At 39.9% G+C, this 26,916-nt stretch overlaps 1 protein-coding gene across 1 annotated transcript in view; it reads right to left on the bottom strand.

Moving 5' to 3' along the window:
• The window catches only part of ARFGEF3 (ARFGEF family member 3), an 86,395-nt gene extending 63,697 nt beyond the window's left edge, over nucleotides 1-22,698 (bottom strand). Inside the window, exons 1-4 of the mRNA XM_007433314.4 lie at nucleotides 22,456-22,698; nucleotides 20,326-20,377; nucleotides 9,567-9,648; nucleotides 8,413-8,544 (exon numbers count right to left, since the gene is read on the bottom strand). Of these exons, the coding sequence (XP_007433376.3) occupies nucleotides 8,413-8,544; nucleotides 9,567-9,648; nucleotides 20,326-20,377; nucleotides 22,456-22,564 (375 nt within the window). The 5' untranslated portion in view covers nucleotides 22,565-22,698. The remainder of the gene's footprint in view (nucleotides 1-8,412; nucleotides 8,545-9,566; nucleotides 9,649-20,325; nucleotides 20,378-22,455) is intronic.
• Nucleotides 22,699-26,916: the final 4,218 nt, after the last annotated feature.

Here is a 26,916-nt window from a genome sequence, read left to right as displayed (position 1 = left end):
ATTGTTTTGCTCTTCGGCTGCCCAGAAAATGAATGTTATTATCCTGATGACTTCTACAAATCAATGAGCGGGGGAAAAAAATTTCTGATTTTATTAAATAGAAAGCTATTTTCCTACAACTGAATATGGCAGTATTTTCAAGCACTTGTATATGGCCAATCAGCACTTAATATAATTTGAAATTTTCATTTTCAAAATAATTGCAGAATGTTAAAAAAAATATATTGTAAAACAGCAAAGCATTTCAGTTATAAAAAAAGAAAGTAACCTGCAGTCTAAATAAATTGTTTCTTAAGTGCCACAACTTGTTAAGGTCCTCAGATCAAAACTGTAGAGTTTGTATTCTTGTTATTTTCAGAACAGCTGTCTTGAAATAAAGCATTCTGTATTTGCAAAGCTGCCAATCCTTCAATTTATTCAATCTGGAATCACAGTTATTTTTAGAAACCTTAGAGGGAGAGGAGATTAAAAGCCTGAGATTGGCACAACTACAATTTTAAGAAATCTCTACCAAATGAAACCCTGTCATAGGAGAACACACTGCTCAAAAGCATGCCATCTGTATATGTAAGTTTGAATACTTTTGCAAAATTCATCGCACCAAATCCCTAATCCTTTCCCCACCCCCATTTATCTGATTATCTGCTGCAGTGATGAGCAGCTGATATGAATTCAGTACTGCTAAATGAAATCGTTCACTATCAAGTAACAGACCTCATATTCTCTAACTACAACTACTCAGAATAAATCTTTTTTTTTAGTTCCGGGAAGCTACCTGTCTACACAATTCACGTTCAGTGGAACATGGATGAAATACTGTTGTAATAACCTAAATAGAAAAATATATACCAAGAATGGAGAGAGAAAAATGAAGTAAGATCTACTTCAGCTGAGAACAGGGTTTAACACACACACACACACACACACACACACACACACAAACACTCCAAACTTGAAAAACAATGGTTTGATATTAACAGGAGTGAGCAGAAACAAGACAATCAACATATGTATTCAATGGAGCAGAATGCAGGAATGAAGAAAGGGCATTTTCTTCTATATAGGCATCTCCCCTATATAGAACCAGGAAAAGGTGCAACTGATTCCACTAAATGCAATATTAATAACTCTTATATATTTATTCCCTTATGGAAGAAGCTTCAGAAAATAGCGACACCCATGCATTATCTTTCTGAGCATTACAATACATTCACTTATTAAACAATGACAGCTACTTAGGATATGTTAATTGATAGCTTAACATTTAATAAATGGCTGGGGGAACTTATAAAATATATCTCTCTAGCCTCAGATTTTTTTCAAAAACCTGAAAAATAAGTGCCCTTTTATTATTCACAATTAAGATTACACTTCAGCATGGAAAATGAAGGCAGGGCAACATCAAGGAAGAGTCAATAGAAAATGAGAATTGAAGAAAAGTCAGACAAACGATAAAAGAAAGAGGAACTCTAAAGATGAGTTTTGTTTGGCTAAGCTCACCAAACTTGGCTAATCTCACAAAACACAAGTACTTGGACAGGAGACCACCAAGGAATAACAGATCTGGAGTTAAGGGGTTAAGAAGAAATGGGATTGTTAGGCTAGATCAGCTTTTTCCAACCTAACACTCTCCAGATGTGTTGTCATCTGGGAATTCTGGAGAGTGCCAGAATTGGAGAAGGATAGTCTACAAGATCACAAGGGAACTACAGTGTTGTAATCTTGTAGATCAAAAAGCATTTGTAGATCTTGACGGGGTATTTCATAGTTTGATTACAATCCATTTGTTGTTATTGTAATTGTAGTCTCCCAGCACTGATTTTGCTCTAACTTGCATATATGGGATGGACCATTCCACATTACTCGGAGGCTTCTCCCCATTGTTTGCGAATAATTCTATGTATGCTGAACGCAACAAACCACTTCCATCTGCTACATGGAACTGACAGCAATTTTAATTTTTTACTTTCTGGTATACCTCCATAAGTTGTTCCCATTGATCTCTAAACTGTTATCTTTACAGATAGTAAGTACTGACCAAAGTCCAGAAAAGGCAGTATAATTTAACAACAGAAGTGGTCCCAATTGTTAAAATTAGGTTCAGTTCTCTGACTCAAGCACATCTGTGCCACCCAGTAAAAAAAACAAGGGCAAAAGAAACCGGGAAAGCATTTATACGTTTGGAAGGATTAGCTGCTCCTTCAGTGTATACAGCGTGATGTGTTTAATTATGAAGAGGATGAACACAGAGCTTTCTATTAAGCACCGGAGCTGTGAAATGCTTTTCCTGTGATTAGAAACAATTACTCTGAATGATGGATGCTTAAATGTCCAGGCAAAGACTCATACCAGGGATGGAATAACTGTAAAGCATGTGATCTATTGGACGCTCCCTAAAGGAGGAGGGCATTAATCCACTGGGCTAAGACAGACCTCAGCCTGAAAGCAAGCAGAATGCCTGCTTAGGTATAACGCCAGTAGCGACAGCAGAAAGAAGACAACATTCGTCCCTGACTCTGGGCATAAAATTCCTATTCCGAGTTAGATTTATGCAAGGAAAATATGAAGGAGGGAGGAGAAGAAAAAGGTAAAGTGTCTGCTTTATTGCCATTTGTAAATATGAAATACCTATGGCTGATACCCCCCCACAAAAAAATGTAATGTGTATTCAAAGCGTGATATTCTGCTTTTTTCCTGAAACTGATGTAAGTGGTGGTGCCTTGGTGTTACCAAGACCACTTCAAATGACAACCGGATACAAATCATCCACCACTCCAGCCCCGAGTCGCAGATTCCGTCAACATGCCTTCTTCTCTCTCCGAACCCATACTGTACCATAGATGAAAACGGAGGGCGCCATTGGTATTCGTAGAGGGTTCGGTTTTGTGGTTTTATGGTTTGGTTTTAAGAAAAAGAACCCCATATAGTTGCCTTGGACAGGATCAGGCTTCTTCCCTTTTCCCACACAAAAACAGAAGGGTGACTGGCACTCATGCAGCTTATTCCTAAGAAGTCACAGCGTTCTTGATACAGGTTTGCCTTTGGAGTAAGGTTAAAAGCACACTTAGTTCAAACTGAGTGGCAAAAACTCTTATTGTGTGCTTGCCATGACATACAACCGTGCTTAAGGAATGTCGCCGATTCCCAAGCGCAACAAAAACTGTGTTTGACACCTTCAAACCCTGAGCAGTACCTCTGAAGCAGAGTTTATGTGTTGGACGGGAAATTTTGTACAAAATCGTAACAGGCAATTTTGGTGACACGCGTGAAATCTGAGCTGAGGGCCTGCCTTGTCAATTACTCTTTTTATTGCTTCTGCAATTAATACCTATTTTAATGGCCAGTAAAATGAATTTTATTCCTCTATTAGAACCTGTAATCAGGGATGCTATATTCTTAAGCAACAGAGCACTGACAGCAATATCGCTTATACAGACTTTTAAAGACTACAGTTTCAAAGCAACTTGCCTCTTTATGGCGTTATGCCACTAAAAGAGGTGCAAAGCAAATTCGAGACAAAGTTCATCTGCTCCAAGGTGTGGCCGACAGGTGCTGCATTCACGCTCCCGCATCCTCTGGAGCACCAAAGTGCCACACAGTTCTACTAATGATCACTTAGCAGAAAAATTTGGATACTGTTAATGGCTCCAAAGCATGTAAGAAGCATGCTATTTCTTTCCAGCATCTTGCATATTTTATAAATATAATTAATTGGACCTGGAGGATCACATTACCTAGTCTAACAAAGTTAACTCTTAACAATGGTTAAAAACATGAAGAACAACCACAGCTGGGAACACAGGCAAGAGCGATCTCTGCATGAGCAATCAAAAAGTCAAGATGGCAGTTGTGGCAGCATTACTGAAGCCCGCCATTTGGACTTATATGTGCTGTCAGTGCATGTACGAAAGAGGCAGGGCTTCAACTGTACTGCTGTGACTGCCAGCTTGACTCTTCTGACCCCCCACCTGGTGGATGCTCCTGAACACAGGCCAACCATAGCTGCCTCCCCCACTTCTCTTGCATGGGTGGCGCTGTTGAAGTTAGCAGACTTGCTATCCTTGGTCAGGGCTGACCCTTCTGATCGCTCAGTATAAAACTAGTTTGGTTCTACAGTGGGAGACTGCCTCAGAGGCAACATTTATACATCTTCTTTGCATGCGACATTTCAAATTCTTCAAGAGCCCAAATTAATATACCTCCTTCAAGACAGGAGATTTTAGTTTAAGGATTATGGAATTTCAAGTAGTATTTTAAGACAGTGACTTGGGTAATTCCAAATATTTTACAACCGCGATTTAGGTGACCAAAAAATATTTCAGCTCCTGTTTTGCCAGTCTGACTGAAGTAGGAAGTAATTACAAATGACATTTGAATTTCCAGAGCAAAGGCTGTATTGGGTAGGAGAGGATTTGCAAACATCCAGTGGCCCATCTTGCAGAAACAGAATGTCTTTCACTAGTACAAAGCCACTCTCAGCCACCATATGGTATCTTAAACCTCACAAAAAGCATTTATAGGAGTATTATGAGCTTAAATGCAGCTTAATAGAACATTTACTTTATCTCCTATCACTACCTGATACATATACAATAGATGACACAACATTGTTCACAAGCCTGCTTTTATCAGGACTCACTGCAGTTAAGTACCTGATACCTTAACATGCCATGACTTTTTCAATACTATATTTTGCATGTTTTTGGGGGGGAGGGGAATCTTGTTGAACACGCAGGCAATTACATCTAAGGAGGCAAGCACAGAATCAGGATGTGCTTGTCATCTCACACAGAAACTGAATCTATGAAAAGGTTTATATGGGAGAAAATCCAAGAGTATCAGTTTCACTGTAGTATAATTACATTTCACTGAGTCTGAAAAGTGATTGGCAAATTCCGTACAATAAACAACATGAAAATCCTGGTCAACACAGAAAATCAATAACAGTGCATCTCTACCTCCATTCAGTTAAGGAAAGATTAATGTTTCTTGAAATGAACAGGCAACTAACACTCCCATCAGGTAAATGCAGGTATTGACTGACTATGTGCCATCAAATCATTTTCAACTCTTAGTTACCACATGGATAGATTTTCTCCATGAAAATGTAGGTATAAACCATTCATATTTAATCCCACCTCTTTCTATGTAACTGTTTATCCTTTTTGTAATGCAAAAGGCTTCTTTTTATTCCACGTCCACATGACACACGAGACCTACTAAATTTATGAAGATTAATTATTCCAGAGTCAGGGTAAAAAACAAAGAACAATATTTATCAGTGTATATAGCCATCATCTCAGTCCAGAGATTCTTTATCACTTTAATTAACAGTAAAGAAAGAATGGCTCATAAATACTAGAAAAGGTCACTCCTGACACTGGTTCAGGGAAATAGTTGAGCAGGGATTAATTAGTTATTTTCATCTTTCTTTGCACGCAGCTGCTTTCTCAGCACTTTTACATTTGAGGATAATGAGGAAAGTTGGAACAAGTCAAATCAAGGAAAAACGAAATCAAATAACCCATTCAAGTCTCTTCTCTAACAGAGAGTTGCCCATTTTCTTGTCTCCTGGCAGAATACTTCCATTTTCATAATTTAGCAGTTTTACTGCTAGGATGATAAAGTGATTTAGAAAAATTTATGTGCAAAATTACTGTCTACTGGGCAATTTTTGTAGACATCTCCTAGCCCAAAGCTGGCAATATTAACATAAAATGAGTAGATTTCCAGAAGAAATACTATAAATCTAGCCAAGTGCTTATACCAAATACCAAGCAGAGTTTTCCTATCAATCTTCTTGACTCAGTGACACATCTAGAATTTTGAGAAATTATTAAGGACACTGCTACCAAATGAATGCTGCGAGAGGAAATGACACTCTGAATCATAAAATGTATGCTGTGATGGACACAGTCACAAAACACCAATATCACAGAAAGACTAAAGGAGTGAATGTTTAACAGAGTTGATACCTTAGCTCCAAAATATGCATTCTGCTTCAGATTAGCCTCAACATATGGATACACAAAACTAATTTCCCAGAATGTAAGAACTAAGTGCCCTAGTCACTCATTGCTCTTTCATTCAGGACTGATCACCCACAAGCACACTTTTCTCATGCTCCTTCTTTTCAAAACAACATGAACAAGTCACGTTTACTGACCTGCTTTCCCAAATCCCTGAAAGGCTACCCACAGACTTTCCTCATACCTTCAAGTTGGTTTATGCAAAGACCACTATCCCAGCCCTAACTTCACTGCTTCCTCTTCCACTTCATGGGTCACTCCCAGATAACCTCCAGTCCCCTAAAAGCTCCACTACCAGTAACTGGATGTTATTTGGTCTTTCAAGTTACAGTTTTCAAGAAGCAGAGCATTTATAGAACTAATCAGATCTGCCCTGTGTAAAGAACAGCTAAATTGCCTGGAAATTCTCTGAGGGATAGGCATTTGTTACCGATAACATTCCTCAGTAGTAATCAAGGACAACTTGAATATTTAGAGCTATACTCTTAGATGCTCCATAGTTTTGAAAAGCTACAGCTTCATTGCATAGTAGACAAGGAATATTATATTTAAGTTCTCTATGTATGAAGCTCCCTGGATATCCTTATTCTTTTAATAAAAAAATATTAGAAATAAGAGGGATTAGAGAACTTAAACAAAATTCAGTTAGTATTCATTTGAGTGGGTCTTTGAAAACACTGACATTTGGAAGACCAGAAAAGAATGCTACTGTGGTTGGAGTATTGTGAAGTCCTGACACTCCAGAACATCTAACATGCTGGTGGCTTCTGGAATGGCAGGAAGGAATGACAACCTCTTCAATTATTCTACCCTTTAAAAGAAAAGCTATTTTAATTCAATTCCTTTCAACTGTCCTCTCATTAAATTACAAAACCAGAGCTAAAACATGAAAAAAGTAAAAATATGTTTCCTTTGAGGAAGCTAGAATATTGCACTGAATTCAAACACCTGGAAGAATGTGAAATGAACTTCTTCTGAACATAATTGTGATCTACCAATGTAAAAACTACTGTTTGTGTGAAAGACAACATATGCACACACTTCAAAAATGATTCCAGAGAAGTGCTTTGGAAGATATGGGAGCACATCATCTCTTTTCCAAAACTTGTACAGTTCTGATAAGGTAGACAGACACATATCCTACAGAATGGAAGTACTTAATTTTACTTTTCTCTAGACATGCAGTCTTCCAGCAAGGAACTGCCACGATAACAGTCAGCAGAACAAGGTTTTATTGACATTCCCTCATTTCCAGTGTATATGGCTCCTTGACAGGTCAGCATTCCTGCTAATTTAATTCACAGTAAGGAAAGTGTGTATTTCTAGGAATAGCAGTGTGTGTTCAATATTCAAATTATTTACAATTCTCACATATAAATTCAGGAGCAGAACTATGCCAGAAATTTGGAAGTTAACATTTTTTCCACAAAAGTGAGGGACTTTTGAAGAACCCAAGAACTTTTTTTGGGGGGGGGGGGAGAGCAAGATAAAATAGCCAACTATACAATTTGGTTAAAATTACTTTAGCCTAGCAAACAACTAAAATTATTCTCCACCCTTGTTTATGTAAGGACAGTGATGATTCTGATTCTGCTCTGCCATTGATAGGTAACAGAATAGGACCTCATTGTAATTTATAGTCTCCAGAGCTTGGAGGGAAGAGGAATTCCACTGTCTGTGTCCCTCATACCTGAGTGCAGCCTGAGACCAACAGTACCTAAAATGACTTCAAATAATCTACTATTTGCATTTTAGGACTGATTTGAAATTATAAACTTCATGGCTTTCAGGGTCTAGCCCAGTTTTAAAAATTTCCTCCTTATTCCCCATTTTTGATGTAACAAAAAAGAGGAGAGTTCCAAAGAACTCGAAATCTTCACAATGTTTGTGTTAGACTAGTCCTAATAAAGGTATTGCCTAGCTTTGAACTGGCTTGGATTTGGCTTCATTACCTGTTGCGCCCTCTCCTAGCCACTGAGTCCAAAGGACACTAGTTGTGGTTAGTAAGCTAAGATTGGTTTGATGTGTTACAAATTTTAAAGACCTGGTGTATCCCATTATTCTCTGTTTGCATAAGGCACTTGATTTTGTCTGTTAGGTCATCAACATGCATAAAGCACTGCCTTGGAGTTGCTCCAGCCTACAGACTTTCAGCCAAGAGGATGGTTACCTTTTACATCTGGCATAAATAAAAAATAACACAGATGTGATGATGTAGTAAAGAATAATCCAACTGAGCCACAAGCATGAGAGCTAGCTTTGTATCATTGTGTAAAACAACTCGATCAAGGGACACAGCAAACTCCAGGGGGACTGCAGAACTGAGTCAGACAGGAAGCCTTTCCTGCAAACATGCAAATACTGACGTCTGTAAAAGACTAACCTTCATCACTTCTACCTGCAGGTCTTCATTGAGAGATGGAGTCACTCTGACTGCATTCAGCATTTGATTAAGCAGCTGCTTGTCATCAGAGTCTGTTTCCATGGATACAAATCGCTCATCAGACAGTAGCTTCTGCAAAGAAAAATGGAACTATTTAATTTCAGAAGTTCTCAGTTTGGTTATCCCATAATGTTATAAAAATAATATTTACTAGCAAATTACCTTGTTTTTCAAACCATATAACAGAGAGCACGCTTTGACAGAATAGTAAAATCCATTTAATGCAATGCACTTAAAGTGCAGTGAACCTCACAATTCCTGTTGTAGGTGTGAAGAGGAAAGCCTTTACATTTCAAATAAGGCAAATAAAATCAGAAGACAAGTTCAATCTTTTAGCTCGGGGTGGGGGAACATTTCCACGATCATGCTATATATGAACTAGAAGATTGCTAACAAGAATAAAGGATAAGTTTGCTAACCAACTGACAGAAAAATGGCAAATCTTAGAAGCAAGTGCAGTACTGAACTTTGGCCTCTGAATGCAGACCAGCCCACTCATTCAATACTGGTCAGACTAGCCTTCTGGACTTTTCTCAAAGAAGATGAATTGCTAAGTTTCTCCTCTCTTTCATGCATCCAGAGGTGGCTTTTCCATCTTAAAAGTACCACAGCAGCAACTGCCCCAAGATGGAACATCTGTAGCCTAGGGTCAGCCTTTGGGGTACTAAGGGCTTCTGTTTAAAGGATTCATTAGACAAGCATATGAGGACTACAGTGCATATCAGAGATGTCCTTCTGTGTAGGCTTCACAAAGTCCACTTTTCATAGTCACTGTAGCCTTCACTGAGTGAGATGAAAGACTCTTCATTGCTCCATAAATATTCACTGCAGCGTTGTTCCCCAATTGGGAATGCGTCAGTAGACAACTCCCAACAGTGCTGGCTGAGAATGCTCAGTTATAAGCAGATACATTTTGAGAGCATCAAATTGAGGGAGGCTACATTATCTCCTGTAAAGGTTTTGCCCAGGATTAACCCTAATGCACAGCCCTGCTTATCTTCCATATCATTTTATGGGCCTGCATACTTTTAAAGTGTATAACTGAGCTTTCTTACCATTCATTTTTCCAGCAATTCCAAACCTCATTCACATACCTGCATCCCTGCTAAAGCTTGCTGTGCCAGTTTCATATTCTTGCTCTCCAAAGCAAGCTGCAGTGGAAGGAGACACTTCTCCCTAGTTTTCAAAGAAAGAGAAGATTCTTCAGAACTCAGAAATCAAGTAGCGTATGTTTTTACAGTTAATTCCTCAACGTCTATTTTACTTGTACTATAGCCCTCTTTGACCCATACAAATGACAAAAGGAACTGATGCAGCTATGTTGTTAGGAATCTCTTCACTGTGATCATTTGATCAATTGTAGGCAACAGAACTATACAATTCCTATAGTTGTTTTCCTCTTTGGTGCAAATTTCTTTTCTTTCTCTTTAATTGAGATCAAGGGATAGATCAATAACCAATCTTAATTGCAATCAAGACAAAGTTTGAGCCAGGATTTAAAGCCGAACAGAACATTCTAACAAAGAAAGAAATATCCATCTGCATTACAGTCCCAAAGTGGGTGTCTCAGGAGAGGATTGATTGTTATACTCAAGTAGAATAGATTTAAAATGTATTTTAACCCAATAATGATTTTTTTTAACCCAACAAGTTATTCTGATTTCAGAGCTGTGGTTCTCTTCTATTTATTACAAAGGGAAATTTTCTCCTCACCAGACAACACCATATAACCAAACAATATTTTTTGCAAAATTCTTGAACTCTATATAGTAATATGGAATTCCTTTGTCAGCATTTGGATATGATTTTCCATTACTAGTTTTGCACAACACATAAACTGGCTTAGATGATGCCCACTCTTAGATTATAAAAAGGACCCTTTTAAGAGCTGGATTCCAGTTTGATATGAATGTAAGGCAAAAACACCAATCAATGTGCAATAATCAAATGGAACACTGCTCCAGCATCCTGGTGCTCTTTTAAGAGTATGGATAGGATAGGATGAGATGGTTAGATAACATCACTGAAGCAATGAGCATGAAACTGAGCAAACTCAGGGAGGCAGTGAAGGAAGGACAGGAAGGCCTGGCGCAATATGGTTCATGGGGTCACGAAGAGTTGGACACGACTTAATGACTGAACAACAACAAAAAAGAGCCAATATTCTCATTTTTTAAGCCTGATCATGATCAGAATGCAAATGCTGTTTAGCTTTCATACTTCCTAGAAGTTTGAAATCCATTTTTTTCCAAGGGCATGTATTATTAAGGAAAATTACACATCAGAATGCACACAGTTTGGGTCTGTTTTTTCCTTAATATATGCATATATACATATGAAGAATAATATACTTATTGGGGAAAATGCATATGAAAATAATTTTTGGAAAAATGTATTAACAAAAGCATATATTAGAAAAAAGTTAATACACTTTTATGTGGAATTTTACTAAAATTCTAATATGCAAAGTGGGATGGAACAAAGTTGTATTTCAATAAATTTGAAAGCTATAGCAAACTGATGTGGAGAATGCCGTAGCCGTACTTGACAGATGTTAACAGAGAGCAATTCCTCATGATGGTATAAACATAATAATAAACAGTAAAGAATCTATAATAATAAACAGTAAAGAGTCTGCTGTCTTTTAATGGTGTCACAAGATTAGGTATGAAAAACAGGTCATTCATTTCATGTAGCCCTATGGCTGGCCATGGCCATCAATTTTAGCTAAAAGTATATGAGATGTGACCAGGGGGAATGGGAATTTATCCATGCTTATTTTTAACAACAACAACAACAAACACGAGCTGCTGGATTATTCAGGCAAGAACCAAAAGACCCAGTATCCAAGCCTTCTACAAACTCCAAATACCCCAACATCTGATTTGTGATGCCAGTATGTCCTCTTAGACATTAAAGTCTGTGAGCTGGATTCAAAAGGATAATAAGAGAAGATGATTTTTGAGCCCACTCTTTCTCTCTAACATCAATGAGTATAAAAGAAAAGCAATCTGGAAAAAAAGCAAAAGGTATAAATACATTCTGAACGTGTTTGGAAATTCTAGCTTGATTCAGCTGTATTTATTCTGCCTTAAGAAACAAAAAATATCAATTGTCACTGTTATTACTGTATGGCAATCATCTAGACATCCATCTGGCAAGGGAACAAGTAGATTCTAGTAAAACTGAGTTAGTAAACTGAAACCCACAAATACATTACTTATCAGAAGGCCCTTCATTTACAGATACAACATTTTAACTGATAAAGCTGGTGTCTTGATAACCAACAGAACTAGCTGGGCTTAAAAAACCTTGATGACCATTAGTTGGGAGCAGAGAGATAGAGAAAAGCTATATAAATATGATGCACAAATAAATTTAAAAAAATAAAAACTCTAATTCCTTGTTACCATCTAATGGTCATCTGAAATTTTTAGCCCTATTTGAACCTAAGCACAATATTATAATTAAATAGATTAAAAACCTCAGCCTAATTCAATTAGTTAACCTCTTTTTCTCAAGAAAAGGATTTAGTTGGAGCCTCTTTATTCCCATCACAGCATTTAGCAAAATTAAATGCCATTAAGCCACTTCCTGTCCTTATCAGCTAAAGTTTTATCATCAATCCCTTAATTCTCCAATTTGACCCATCAGATGGTTCAATTGGTTCCAAATGCTAGAGTCTGAATTTTAACACTGCAAGAGTATGAGAAACTAAAGCAACAAAAAGGGTTGTAGAACCTTAAAAATAGGCAAATGTATTATAGTACAGACTTCTTAAAGTCCCAGCCCACTTCAACTGACACACAGAATACAGGTCTAAGAACATCTTCAGAACAGTCCATTCCACTGAACAAAATCCAATTTTAGTTTTTACTTTGTCTTCAAAGCAAATGAACAATCATTTATTTCATTCTTCTTATTGAACAAGCATCTCATGTATCACAGTGGCTGTATGATACTAGGAGCAAGGAGATCCAAGTTCTAGTCTACTCTTAGTCATTGATGCTCATTGGGTGACTTTGGGCCAGATGCTCTTTCTCAGCTCAACCTACCTCCCAGAGTTGCTGTTGTGGGGAAAAATGGGAGGAGAGAGCACTTATGGATGCTACTTTGAACTTTTTAAGGAAAGGAGAGATATAAGTCTAATAAACAATATAGAACAGATTGTTCGAATTAGTCATGTAACTTAAGTCTTATTATTTAAAGCTTCAGCCTAGTGAAAATATTTGGAATTAAGAAACTAGAAATTGAAACAGAGTTAGCAAAAATTAGTTGGATGGAAGAATATCAAAGCATTTCTGAAACAAGATTACCAAAACACCTAAGTAAATTTTAAAGCAATCAAATGGAAGCCATTGTTGATGAATGAAATAAGGAGGTGGGGAAAGCACTTCTAGAAGCACAGTTCTGGCAGAAGCCCAGGAGAAAGCCATTAGAAAACAGTGAAGGTAGAAAACCTAATTGCCTTCATATCTTTTAACAACCTTCACCAATCACCCAAAAGTTACATGCATCTCCCTTCTGCAAAAGCTCAGTCAACACTCAAAGCTGCCTACCATACCTGTTAGAGCAGAAAGGTAGTTCTGGACTTAGCCTTTATTAATCAACACAGCCTACAGATGTAATCCAAAGCAAAAGCAATTATTGCTGTTTTTTTTTAAAAAAAAAAAAACTAGGTAAACTAGAACTACAATATTAGAAAATGTTGTCCAAAGCTAAAGGCAATGACACAACATTTCAGAATGTTATTTGCTTCATAAGTGCAAAGGAACAAGTGCCATATGGCTAACAATTATAAGAGTAATTCACCATGAAATGGTGACGTGATAGAGAATGGTTCAGTTTTATTCCCCCCCCCCCCCATCTATTAGAGCCCCACTTAAAAGGACAGGAACCAAAACCAGACAGAAAATAAGAAATCTTGAAGCCAGTTCTGCTCTCGCACAAAAGTATTATATTCTTCTGGGCCCACTACTTCCTAGAGAGGGAAGTTTCAGATGACTTAGAAGTTCGTTCTATAATGAAAGCTCCTCCCTGCGTCTGTTTTAATATTGATATAATATATTCACCTATGTAGAGAGCCAAATAGGGGTAGTGGTGAAGGCACCAGGCTAGAAACTCAGAGACCAGTCCCTCTCTCTGCTTCTCTGCCTAGGAAGCAGCCAAGGGCGAACCACTTCTGAAATCTTGCCAAAAAAACCCTGCAGAGACCTGTCCAGGCACTCACCAGGAATCAACACTGATTTAAACGCACCAAAAAGAAATATAATATCTATATTACACAAGTAACAAGCAAGGAACACAGAATGCTCTCCTTGGCTGCCATTAACCACAGTTGACCCTGAGGCAAAGAAGTAAATAAGAAAAGAGGCTACATCTGCCAAGCAAAGGGAAATGTGAAACAGGGCCATATTTATTGCAATAAATGGAAGGTTCGATCAGGAACAAACAGAATGCCCAGCTATTGCTCAGTGGGGCAGATCAGTCTCAACCACTGCATCTGGGCTCTGATAATCAGGAACTCGATGCTGGTGGACTTCGTACAATCCAAGACCTCCAGGCTGGAGACAAATGCCAAGGATGGAATGGAGAATGTGCATATGAAATTTCTCCAGTTGTTTGATGTGTCATTGGTACAGAGTCCAGGACTCACACCCATATAGGAGAGAAGGGATAACCACAGCTCTGTAGACTTTCAGCTTTGTGGAGATATGGATGTTGTGTTGATTGAGCACTCTAGTACGTAGCTGCTCCAGAGCCTGGGTGGCCTTGATGATCCTGGAGTCAATTTTTTTGTCTAAAGACCCATCACTCGAGATGATGTATTTGAAACTGTTTACATTTGTCAGCTGGGTGTTGTCAACAGTGATTTTTGGTTCTATGGGGTTGGTATTTGGCATAGGCTGGTAAAGTACTTCAGTCTAGTTCAGGTTGATAGTCAGCAGGCCAAAGAGCATAGCAGCATCTGAGAATTTGTTCAGCATCAACTGTAGATCACTGTCTTTGTGTGCCAGGGGTATATAGTCATCAGCAAAGAGAGTTTCTTTAATGACTGTATAGAGGCACTTTGTCCCAGTGTTCAAGCGGTAAAGATCAAAGAGAGAGCCATAGAATTGGTACCTGATGTACACTCCCTCCTTCAGACCCTGGACAGCATGTGACAATATGCAAACAAAGAACAGATTGAACAGGACTGGGGTGAGCACACAATCCTACTTCACCCCTTTGGAAATGGCAAATGCAGCTGATGTATCACCATTGTAAAGGACCTGTCCTGTCATTCCATCATGGAGTAGCTGAATCAACTTCACAGATTTCTTTGGGCATCCATAACGTCTCAGGATGGTCCAGAGAACCTCCCTGTTTACAGTGCCAAATGCCTTTGTCAGGTCAATGAAGACAGAGTAAAGAGGTTTGTTCTGCTCAATGCACTTTTCCTGGACTTGCCTCATGGCAAATATGATGTCTTCATCTCTTCTGTGAACCAGATATCTTCCAAGATGTCTTGGAATGCCTATAAGGTGTTTGGGTCTAGTACTTTGTAAATCTCAGCAGGAATGCCATCCTGCCCTGTTACTTTATTTGAGTTCATCTGTGAGATTGCTTTCTTGATCTCATCAGTAGAGGGAGGCAGGTCCAGGGCATCCAAGACTGGCAGCTGAGGAATTTGCTATAAGACATCAGGATCAACTGTGGATGGCCTATTGAGTTGGTTGGAAAGTGTTCAGCCCAGTGGTTTTTCAGTCCTTCCTGGTCTTTGATCAGGCTCAACCCATCAAATGACAGCAAGGGGGAGCATCCTGATTTAGAAGGGCCATACGCTGACTTTATGGTGCTGAAGAACTCTCTGGTGACAGGCATGTCTGCATAGCATTCCACCTGCTCAGCCTTTTTCTGCCACCACTCGTCCTGCATTTCTCACAGTTTCGCCTGTAGGACTGCAGGTGCTTAAACTTGTCTTTCTTTGAAACAGATGATGAATCATTCTGCCAGTTTGCATAGGCCTTATTCTTGGCCTGGAGGGCTGCAGAAACGGTCTTGTGGTTTTCATCAAACAAATCTTGATGTACCACCCGGGTTTTCAGTCTGAGTACAGTTGTTGCAGTCTGCATAAGGACATCTTTAAACTGCGTCCACAAATCCAGCACTCAGCACCTTGCATGGCTCAGGTGATGGTGACGTCTTTAAGGTCATGCTGACGTACTATGACATAGTCAAGTAGGTGCCAGTGTTTGGATCTCGGATGCATCCATATTGTTTTGTACTTATTTGCAAGTCTGAACATCATGTTATTTATGCACAGGTTGTGCTCATCACACTTGTTCAGAAGCAGCAGGCCGTTACTGTTTAGTTTTCCCACCCCATTCCTCTCAAGGACTCTATCGCAGTTGTCACTGTCTGTCCCCACCCTAGCGTTGACGTCGCCCACAACGACGGGTTTGTTGCTGGTGGGGATTGTTCGCATAACCTGGTCCAGGTCCTCCCAGAAACCTTCCTTGTCTTCATCTGGACTCGTGAGAGTTGGTGCATAGATGCTGACAATGGTGATATATCAGGACTTGCTAAGAAGAAAGTGGAACTTTATAATATGTTCATTTATTCCAGTGAGTAGAGTAGAAATGTTCTTCAGCAGAGCAGTTTTGATTGCAAAACCTACTCCATTAGTCCTGTTGTCAGTCTGTGGTTTTCCTTTCCAAAAGAAAATAGATCCACTCTCTGCTTCCTGTAATGTCCGCTCGTCTGCAAGCCTGGTCTCACTGAGTACAGCAATGTCAATGCTATAACGGTGAAGTTCAGTTGCTATGAGTGCTGTTTGTCTTTCAGATCTTGACACCTTGTCTCTATCCACCAAGGTGTGGATGTTCAAGGCTCCAAAGATGAGTTTTCTCTGAATTGTTTTTCTTGGTACTTGACTGCTAAGGAGATGATCTGCCAGCTGCGGTTAGCTAGCCAGATGTTGTGGGGCAGGCAATATTTAGGGTACCTAAAAAAAACTGCCCAGTTGCCCTGGATGCTGTCGGACATCTCCGCTGCCCCAAGTACTGAGATGAAAGACCAATGGTCCAAAGGCCACCCACGTGCAGGTTTGTGACTATAACTGCCAGTGATCATCTCCACCTGTTGTTTCGCCACTCCCCCATCACTGTGGGGCTCAACAAATTAGACTGAGATGAATTGCAGATGCGTTGAAGATGAAGATGTATTGCACCACAGAAACCTGTGTGTGATGGAGTTTTAAGTGGAGCAGCCACTGCACAGGGGGAGTCCCACTCTCTTGGCAGAAGAGACCTTAATCCAGTGGCACAGACAACCATTACGGCTGGAGACCTCTCCTGCTGCAGTGGATGACCAGGACATCTAAGTGTCTTGTGCTTAGAGCTCCACAGTGCTTGCTGGGCCTGCCTTCTTGACCACTAGACTGTTGATCGGTCTCCTCCGCTCAATCTGCCAGGGCCAGACTTCACGTGCTGGGATAGCAAACCCTCTATCTTACTGAAGGTCAGCTACCCTCACCTGGTTTGGCCCATCTGCCAAGTTGGTTTACTGGGGTGTGGCCACTGTGCATGTTACAGCTACTTGGAGCCTAGGTGAGAGCTAAGCTGTGGAGTCCTTGGGGTGAGAGCTAAGTGCCAGGTGGGGACCAAAGGTGAACGAGCAACCCTAAAAAGACATCGCAGGCCCCTCCACAAGAGGTTCTATCCCTCCCTGGGCACCCCATACACCCCTAAATTGGGGATTATACTATATAATTAATTATGCACTCTTCACTGACCTAAGCCCTCAGTTTGCTTTGGCTGAGGCCCAGTGATCACTGCATAGATATCTTAATAAAGAAAAACAACTCAGATCTTTGTTGATCCAGTTCTCATTTTAGTGGAACAGCTTTTCCCCACAACCATTTCCACAGCCTTAAAACCTCCAATTGCTCAGCAACCCAGTCATTCTTCACATCGATACCGTTAGGGCTTGTGGCAAAATCCAAATCTGAACTTTTATACTTTATTGCTAGCTTAGCTGTATTTCCTATATATATTTCTACATCACATTTTCTAGCCAATGGTCAATAAAAGAGCTTATAGTTTGGGGTTGATTTCCTGAATTTCACTAAATAAAATTATTATATTATGGAACTGCACTCAAAAAGTAGAATAAGCCTTTTAAGAGGGAGAATGAGATCCCTCTTGGTTTTAATAAATTGGTTTTATTGTAATTTCCTTGTTTTGGTTGTTATGAGTCACCTAGAGTCATTGGGATTTGGGTGACATATATTTATTAAATTTAAATTACGGTTCCCCTCAAATAAGTTTTTTTTTCCTTTCTGAGTTGCTAGAATTTGCTTTAGAGAATTGGGTAAAGAGGAAACTGCCATAGGTCTTGGAATTCTGGCACCATCCATCAGCATTACATGAAAGTTTCAAGATTTGACGCAAACATTCTTATGTATTTACTAGGGTTGGGCCCACTTCGAGAAAACATTTGGAAGTGCTTCAGACTTCAACAACCACAGTACCATCTCTGCTATTCATTAAAGCAGATACAGCTTATTTCAGATTTATATGTGAAGTTGAATTGAATCATTAAAGTACCAAATCTTTAATGAAACTATTAAAGCAGCTACTTGTATTTTCAGGCTGACATGGAAACCTGAAAAAAAAAAGATGTGTGTGCTCTAATGAACAACAGAGAGATGCTGTGCTTGCACTTACACAAGATCCAAAGTACTTCTTCCAGATCATGTTTCAAGTGTGCACAGACCTCAGGTTCATCTAGGAATTGTGTGCCAAATGAAGAAACACAATGGAAAACAAAACACATAATCAATTTTTAAAATGTTTGCACTTTCACTCAGTTACAATACAAAACTGAGCTACAATATTCAATAAAATCAAGGGCTATAATTCATCCTACACCTAATATAAGATCTTGTGCTAGTAATAATACTTAGCCTTATAAATAATCCCCCATAGATTTCCTGGCTGTTTTTCCATTCAAGGATAGTCTGGTATAGACCGGCTGAGGAAAGACAGAAAGCTGAAGTTCTACACTGAGCAAGGGAAAAGAGTTTCTATGCTTTAAGAGACCTTTTAGTTTTTACACTGGGTGAAAAAGACAGAGGAAAACCTTAATCTCTGCCTATACACTTGCTTATATGGAATTACGTCCCCTATGATGCCCAGAATAGTGCCTAAAATTAGTGCTTTACACACACGTGTGTGTGTGTATATACTTTGCATTTCATCTTCCATAAACACTAACAAGTGGCCACTTTAGCTGGAATTTTATGGAAGTTGTGACCAAAATAGCTGGAATTTTATGGAAGTTGTGACCAAAATAGCTGGAGAGCATTGAGTTTGGTTTAGGCTACATAAAACACTTTACGTATATGTTCACAATAGTTACAATAACAATTTCACTCTGATGTAGATCAGTGTATCAAGCCAGAGAACAGTTCTGCCAGCAAGCAAATAGAGATTAACAAAGAAGGAGAGAGCGGAGATATCTTTTGTGATATTTTCCACAACCTAAGGCTGTCTACCCATCAGAGATACATCAAAGCTATGGACGCCAAGACAAAAATATATGTAGAACTTCATCATGCCATATTCGTAATTTTTGCTCCACCTCTTCTATAGTCTTAATCCTGCCATTGTTATTACCTAATGACATTTCTATGTTTCCCAAAGCTTGCACATCATTTAAGTTCATGCATCATCTTAGCAATAACACCATTGGTTTGTTTTCGGCTTAATGTGTTGCATGAACCCAGCTATTGTGACTGAAAGCTATGGTTTATGAATAAGCCTGGACAACAGTGGTTTATTCTACAAACTATGATTAAACAATATATTAACCAAATCATTCTTTCCTAAGCAAGAATGGGGCATGCAGTTCAAAATTGGTGTCTACTTCCAAACAATTTACTTGAAAGAGAGGCATAACACATCATCTCTTCTGAGCTTTTAACTTCACCCATTTTCATTTCCTTACATATATTGTGGCCTTTAGACTTTCACAAGCTTCGGACCATGGGGTTTTGTAGAATCGCCCTTCTCCAGTTGTGGATTTTTTTAAAAAAATCTGTTCAATCATATCCAATTCTCAGAGGCTGCCTGGACAAGTCCCTGCAGTTTTCTTGGCAAGGTTTTTCAGAAGTGGCTTGCCATTGCCTCCTTCCTAGGGCTGAGGGAGGGGGACTGGCCCAAGGTCACCCAGCTGGCTTTGTGCCTATGTGGGACTAGAACTCACAATCACCCGGTTTCTAGCCTGATGCCTTAACCACTACACCAAACTGGGTCTCAATAACCTGCATTTCACTGTAATCCCAATTAATGCCACCATCATTAGTTTACATTGTTATTGCGTGTTTATATAGTACTAGTGGAATTAGTACTATATAAAGAAGCAATAACAGTGTGAATTAATGATGGTGGCATTAACTGGGATAACAGTGAAATACAGGTTAATAATATGGGCAAGAGACAACATTTCAAAAGCTTCTAAGTTAACATCTTAGTTTGTGATGTTCTTGCTCATTTCTGCGGTTGAGGTTTTACAGAAATTGGGGGAGAGAAAAAGAGGGGCTTGGCACCTAAGAGCACAGTATTTCCCACCCTATTTCAAGCAAGTGATGTACCCACGCATTCCTGGGCAACTCACAACCATAAATACATAACAATAGCTAGAAAATGGTAAACTTGACCAATGGGACAACTTGTTACCACATATTTTTACTGCATAGCAGTGTTACTCTGGCTTCAAGAGTAAGCAAATGTAAAACAGAGAAGACATTCCCTCTCTCATTTCTAATGTCACTGACATCCATTGAATAAAGAAATATGGATTTCCTACCTTAGTTGATAAGGAGGGATCTTGGTAGTAGCATCTAGAGATTCTAATGTTTCTGGGTAGAAAAGGGAGAAGGAATCATTTCAGACAGCACCCAGCATGGAATTGAAAACATGCATCACTGTATACAGTCTTACACAAGTTTACTTGAAGTGAGTCCCATCTTGTTCAATCAGGATTATCCCAGATTAAAACTGTTCAACTGATTCAATGTTGTACATTGCAATTGCACATGTATGTGGATTTTCATGGGGCAAGTATTTAACTGTTCAGGACTGAATTAGTAACACCTTTCCCCCAAGAAATTATTTTTATAGGCACTCTGTTCTTCCTATTATTTAGGCCTATTTTTCTCTTTCACATATGGTATAATAAGGTATCTCAAATCTTGTCTCTCTGGTTTAAATGATACCATTTCCTAACTTCTCAACAAGCTTATTATGCTTCTGCAAGTAAATATATATAAATTATTGTTCAGTTAATGTGACAAACTCAAATCTTAAAATAATAATACAACTCTATGATCCATACATAGCACATGGTTAAATTTTCTTGTTCAGATTAATTGGATTTACAAATATTAATTTATTCTGGCCTGGATGGCATCCATTATTTGAAGACCTCCCATTAAAAAGGAGTATTACTCATATATAAAAGCAAAATTATCGACCATTTAAAGTTACAAAAATACTGAAGCAGCCTAGCATAGCACAACATGCACATTTAAATAGCATACCAGACTTACGTCATCACTAAAGAAAGCATATGTTGATAAAAAGGTGGGTCAGAGGTACATTTTTCTTTAATCCACATTACAACATCCTGTTTGACTCTTCTAATCAGAATGGCAGATGTCGTAGTGGGGCGGGGGGGAGGGTAAAAGCCATGTTAAAAGGGGACAGGGCTTTGACTGCATCTTGACTTTTTAGACTTCCTCGTTTGCAGACATCCCCCCCCCCTTTGAAGTAGCTTAAATAAAGCCGTTGGCAGAATAGTAAATTACTAGGCCCCTGCAGGAGATTAAGCCAGCACCTTTATAACCCTAATCTATTATTATGTTATCATTTTCCTTTTAAATTCATTACCTGCAGTTACAGCTAATCCTGGTTGCTTTATTGTAAGGTGCTTATTTATAGATCACCAAAACAGGAAAAATGGATTAAAAACAAACAGTCCCAAAGGGGGTGTAGCTATGGATTAAGTGTCTGTATCATCATTTAAGCAGAAACAAAATATACAGTGTATTGCTATCGCCAGAAGACAGCAGACAATTGCCTGGCAGGCTGCTGTGCTGTCAGATGGCAACTGTTGACGGGCCCTGCTGTCTCCATTCTACAGGGTTTTGACCTGTCGTCTCGGACAACCTTTGAATTATGGAAACACCTTCAAAAACAGTCCGCTGATAGTTCTTCCATTAGAAAGCCGACTCTTGCAAGGGAGAACATATGGTTACCCTGAGTACCCCAACATTTGTGACTGGCTAAATGAAAGCAGCATGGCACTTTTCTGTTTTTATCATTTTCCTACAGCAGCTTTACAACTTCTGCACCTTAGAAGGAGAGCCAGCTTGGTATAGTGGTTAAAGCCGAGCACTGAGAGCAGGGAGACCCAATTCTAGTTCTGCCTTAGGTATGGAAAGCAGCTGGGTGAAGGAAGTGTTGCCCAGAAAACCAAGAGTAAAAGATTGACTCCAAGGGACACACACACACAGCTTTAGAAGAAAGAGCTAAAGGAATAAGCATTAGCGCTGTGTCGGAGTACACGGGAGATTTCTGCAGCCTTACGGTTGAGCGTAAACACGAACCGAAAGAAATGCACCGGAGATCGAGGCGGAGGGGGCCCTTCGCTAGGCGAGGAAGCCGGGCAAAGGGTCTCGCGACGCGCGGGGTTAAGAGATCGACAGCCAGGGAGGGATGCCATGCGACCCCCGGCCAAAGGCACATACGGCACCATGAAACCCAGCCTCGGGCTTTCGAGGCGCAGGTTGGGTGTTAACGGGCAAACATTAAGCTCGCGCACAAGGCGTCAGAAAGAAAGCCCAGGAGGAGCGGTGCGGCTTTCCTTCCTGGCGCGGGGGAGGAGGAGGAGGAGGAAGAGGGAAGGTGCCTCCCCGCCCGCCGCTTGCTTCCTTACCGCTGGCCCAGGTGCAACTCTCTTTGATCGCCTTGTATTTGCTCCCCGATGCTTCCTTCTGCAGCTTCTTCAGGATTTCTTCCATCTTGCCCGCCTTTCCCCGCGGCATCCAAAGAGGAGGGAAGACTCCGGGCCGGGGTGCGGCGGAGGGTCGGCGCTCAAGCGCTACACCGGCGCTGCGCGCAGCATCCCAGCGGCGGCCGGTGATGAATCATGCTAAGCTCCGGGACGGGGACACGTCACTCGGCGTGCTCCTGCCCCTCCTCGCCCGGCAGAGAGCAGGCGGCGACGGCAGCTCCCTGCGGTGGCGGCCCAGACCTCCGGCCACAGCGCCACCAGCGGGAGGGTGGCGCGGGCGGAGGGGCAGGGCGGGGGCGCCGAGGTAGCTTTCCCGAGCCGCGGCGGAGCGTACGTGGGAACGCAGCCGCCCGGTTTGATTGAATGAATGGTGACTGAGCGTGCTGTGTGAATACAGCCCGAAAGAAAAACCGACTGGAATCAGACTTGCTATATTCCTCTCTAATCCAGAAATCATTTCCCCTAATGGTAACAGCGTAATGGTGAATTGCGGCCGGCTCACAATAAAAGGAGCGCCACGGACCTGCATCCTGCGGCAGGAACCCTTTTTCTCTCATTCTGGGTATGCCGTGGTGGGTCAGTCCCGGGGGCAAATAGAAGGAATGCTGATATGCTCAGGAACACCCTTGGCGCTAAAGCAAGGGAAGCAACAGAATTAAATAATGAACCTGAGTGAGTTTCTGATCAGTATTTCTCAACCTCAGCAACTTTAAGATGTGTGGACTCCAACTCCCAGAATTCCCCAGCCAGCATGGCAGGCTGGGGGATTCTGGGAGTTGAAGTCCACACATCTTAAAAGTTGCAGAGGTTGAGAAACACTGTTCTGAATATGAGAGCTGCCAGCGCTGCTGACCAATGGATAGTTTTAAGTGATCCTTTGGTTGGGCTGGAGGGGAGTTGGTTGGTGACAGACTCACTTGTTGAATAAACAGGTTTTTGAGAGTGGAGGAGAGGAACGGAAGCACAAGAAGGTTAAAGCAAGATCCACACAGTAAAAAAAAGGCATCCTCTTGATTCTGTATGATGATCACTTCATACCCTGAACCACAATATGGAAAGGCTGGATAAGGATCTAGGAGTTACGCTGCTGCCCACTGCAGGAATATGCATAGAATATTACAGGTAGTCCCCAGGTTAAGAACGCCTGGGTTACAGATAAGCGATAATTAAGAATGGAGCCTCTTGTAACAAAATTCAAGTTAAGTGCACAATGATTCGAGTTCATTACATAATATTACTTATACAATATTATACAATAATGCTGTTCCAGCTTACATACCAATTCAACTTAAGGACAGTCCTTGGGGACAGACCTTGTTCTTAAACTGGGGACTACCTCTACAAAGAACCACACAAAGACATATAATGGAAGGGACATCAAAGACAGTTCTTCTACTTCCATTCTCCGACCACTCCCCATACCTTCTCACTATAGGTAGTCCTCAACTTACAACCATTTGTTTAACAACTGTTCGAAGTTATGACGGCACTGAAAAAAGTGACTTACAACTGGTCCTTTCACTTACAACTGTCACAGTGTCCCTGCAGTCACATGATCAAAATTCAGGTGCGGCATGTATTTATGATAGTTGCAGTGTCCTGGGGTCACGTGATCACCATTTGCGACCTTCCCAGGGAGCTGCCAACAAGCAAAGTCAGTGGGGGAAGCTGGATCCGCTTAATGACCATGGAAATTCACTTAATGACTGTGGCAAAAAAGGTTGTAAAATTGGGCATGACTCACTTAATGACTGCATCACTTAGTGACAGAAGTTCCAGTCCCAATTGTGGTTGTAAGTCAAGGAGTACCTGTATTCACTGAGATGAGTTTCCTTAGATAAAATGAAAGAAAGGCAACAGAGATAATTCTAGACATTTATAGTGCAGGGAAAGCAAACAGGAGAAAAATATTAGAAAAAAAAATCACATATCTCACTAAGTCACAACTGTTTGGCTTAACGACTTCTGCATTCCCAATGATTGCCATTTTGTAAATCATGCAGTTGAACAAATCTAGCCATTTGTGATTTCTTCAAAGGGGAGGGAGGGAGCATCCAGGTACTAAATCTGCTTCCATGGAGCTACTAAAAGATGGTGAATAAATCTTTGTTCATTATGAGAGGTTTGCTGATGATGAGTACTTAACACGAATCTGAGACTTCTTGAAGAATATGGCTGGCCATAGTCTACTAGCAATGCTGAGCTTGATATTCTGATATAGTATGACTATTGGCTCATCCTCAAAACAGATTTAAAAAATTTCACTGTGTGTCACAATGTTTGGCCATTCTGATCCACCATTGAGGTATGGTTCTAAGTGTGATTTTTACTGCAACCAAATATGACTGAATGAGAGTCACAGTACTTCTGAATAGACATATAGAGCTTTGCGCTCTTAATAGCTGAAATAAATTGACAGCAGTTGGTCAGAGGCAGCCTAATTTCATGGGTCTATTGGAGCACCTCCACCTTCAAAACTCCATTCTGCCCATTAGAAGGATGTATTCAGTAATTTCACGCTAGATCTACACACTGTAATTTATTGGGCAACATGATAAACAACAGTTCTCCATATTAGATATGCATACGCTCACAACAATAGCTGCTAACATTTTATATAAAATGTAATAACCTTACAAGGATCAAACCAAAGAACTGGTCTTTGGACAGCTAAGAAGCAGGATATCCTAAATGTTAGCTCCAAGACTGGGTAATCCGAGGTACCTCAAGGTGCAATTTTCCATTCTTGATTAATAAATAGGTATGTTCTCCATTCATTTTTAAAGTCTTGTGCATGTTCCCACTAACTTCAGTAAGGCTCATTACCCACAAATGTGTTCAAGCCAAGCCTTTAAAAGGACAATGAGATTATGATGTCCATTATCACTTCTTGGGATAATTAATTTCCTCATTTGATTGTATTCTATATAAAAGAAATACAATTTCTGAACTGAACCTCCAATTGATTTCTTTAAATCAATGTAAATGATAAATATGTGCTATTTAAGAAGTCCTACACAAAAATAGCTGAGCAGATGAAATATTAAATTCTGCAGTGGTTGCATTTACAGTATTGCCCACAACAGCATCATAGATTCAGAGAGAGAAATTAAAGAGGCTATTTAAGCCATGGCTCAACCCTTCTGTTCAGTGTAGGAATCCAAATTAATGCACTCCAGACTGATGGTCGTCTAGCTTCTACTTGAATACTTCTAATGAAAAGACACCTACATCACCTACACCTACACCTACACCTACACCTACACCTACATAAAAGACATCTCGGTAATTGGCTCCACTGCTCTTATTGTTAGGATTTCCCCCCCCTAAATCAGAATCTGTTTTCTGTAACTTAAATCCATTGTTCTGTGGCCTGCAGTTTGGAATGTGAGAGAACAAGTCTTGACCTTCTTCTACATGACAGTTGTTTGGTCAGTAATATCAAATATCTCTTAGTCATCTTTTCTTAAGGCTAAATTCTCTCCATAGGGTACCAGTGCTTCTCATGCTGGCTGGGCAATTCTGGGAGCTGAAGTCCACACATCTTAAATTTGCCAGGGTTGAGAAACACTGGTCTATACCAGGGTTCCTCAACCTCAGCAACTTTAAGATGGGTGGAACTGAAGTCCACCCATCTTAAAGTTGCTGAGGTTGAGGAACTCTGCTCTATACATATTCTAATTTCTCTGAATCCTTAAAGTGGGGTGCTCAGAACTATTAGCCATAGCACTCAAGGTGTGGGCTGAACCAAAGCATATTCAAGTGGAATTCCCATGATTTGGAAATTATATTTCTGTTGATGCTGCCTAAAATTCCATTATCTTCTTAGCAGCCATATCATACTATGGCTCATATTCAGTTTATTATTATTATTTAAATTTGCTTTACTTTTGCTAATAACCAGATGTCTGCAACAACATTATCCAAATTTCTGATCATCTAAACATTTTAGATAGATCCAACCCAGATCATCTGGATAAATGGCCCCTACCATATTAAAATAAATATTTTTTTAATGACTCAATTATTTATAACTGTGATTCTGAAAAGGAAAAAAATGGAAAAAAGATATGTCTTCTCCAATTTTATTTATTTAGGACAAGGGCATTCTCTAAGGTGTTTGCCTCTGAAAAGATACTTTAGCAAATATTAGGGATAAAACCACCTTCACAACTTGTAAAATAGTGCTTAGCTGTACCTCCTAAAATAATTCAGCATTTTAATTTACCCCATTCCTTTACATTTGTATCTTCTGCCCTCTAGTGGTTAAAGACTTAAATATTTCTTTAGCAATGTAGAAATAAGATAGTGAGGATAAAAGTAATTGGATAAAAAGACAAATTGCTGTATAAAGGCTGGTCAGCTATACTGAAAAGGAAGAAA

This window comes from Python bivittatus, unplaced genomic scaffold (assembly GCF_059951505.1).
Source record: "Python bivittatus isolate LINGU-HERP-01145 unplaced genomic scaffold, Pbiv_v1 ctg000020_np1212, whole genome shotgun sequence".
Lineage (NCBI taxonomy): Eukaryota > Metazoa > Chordata > Lepidosauria > Squamata > Pythonidae > Python > Python bivittatus.
The sequence above is the reverse complement of the archived record's forward strand: the minus strand, read 5'-3'. Positions and strand labels throughout refer to the sequence as shown.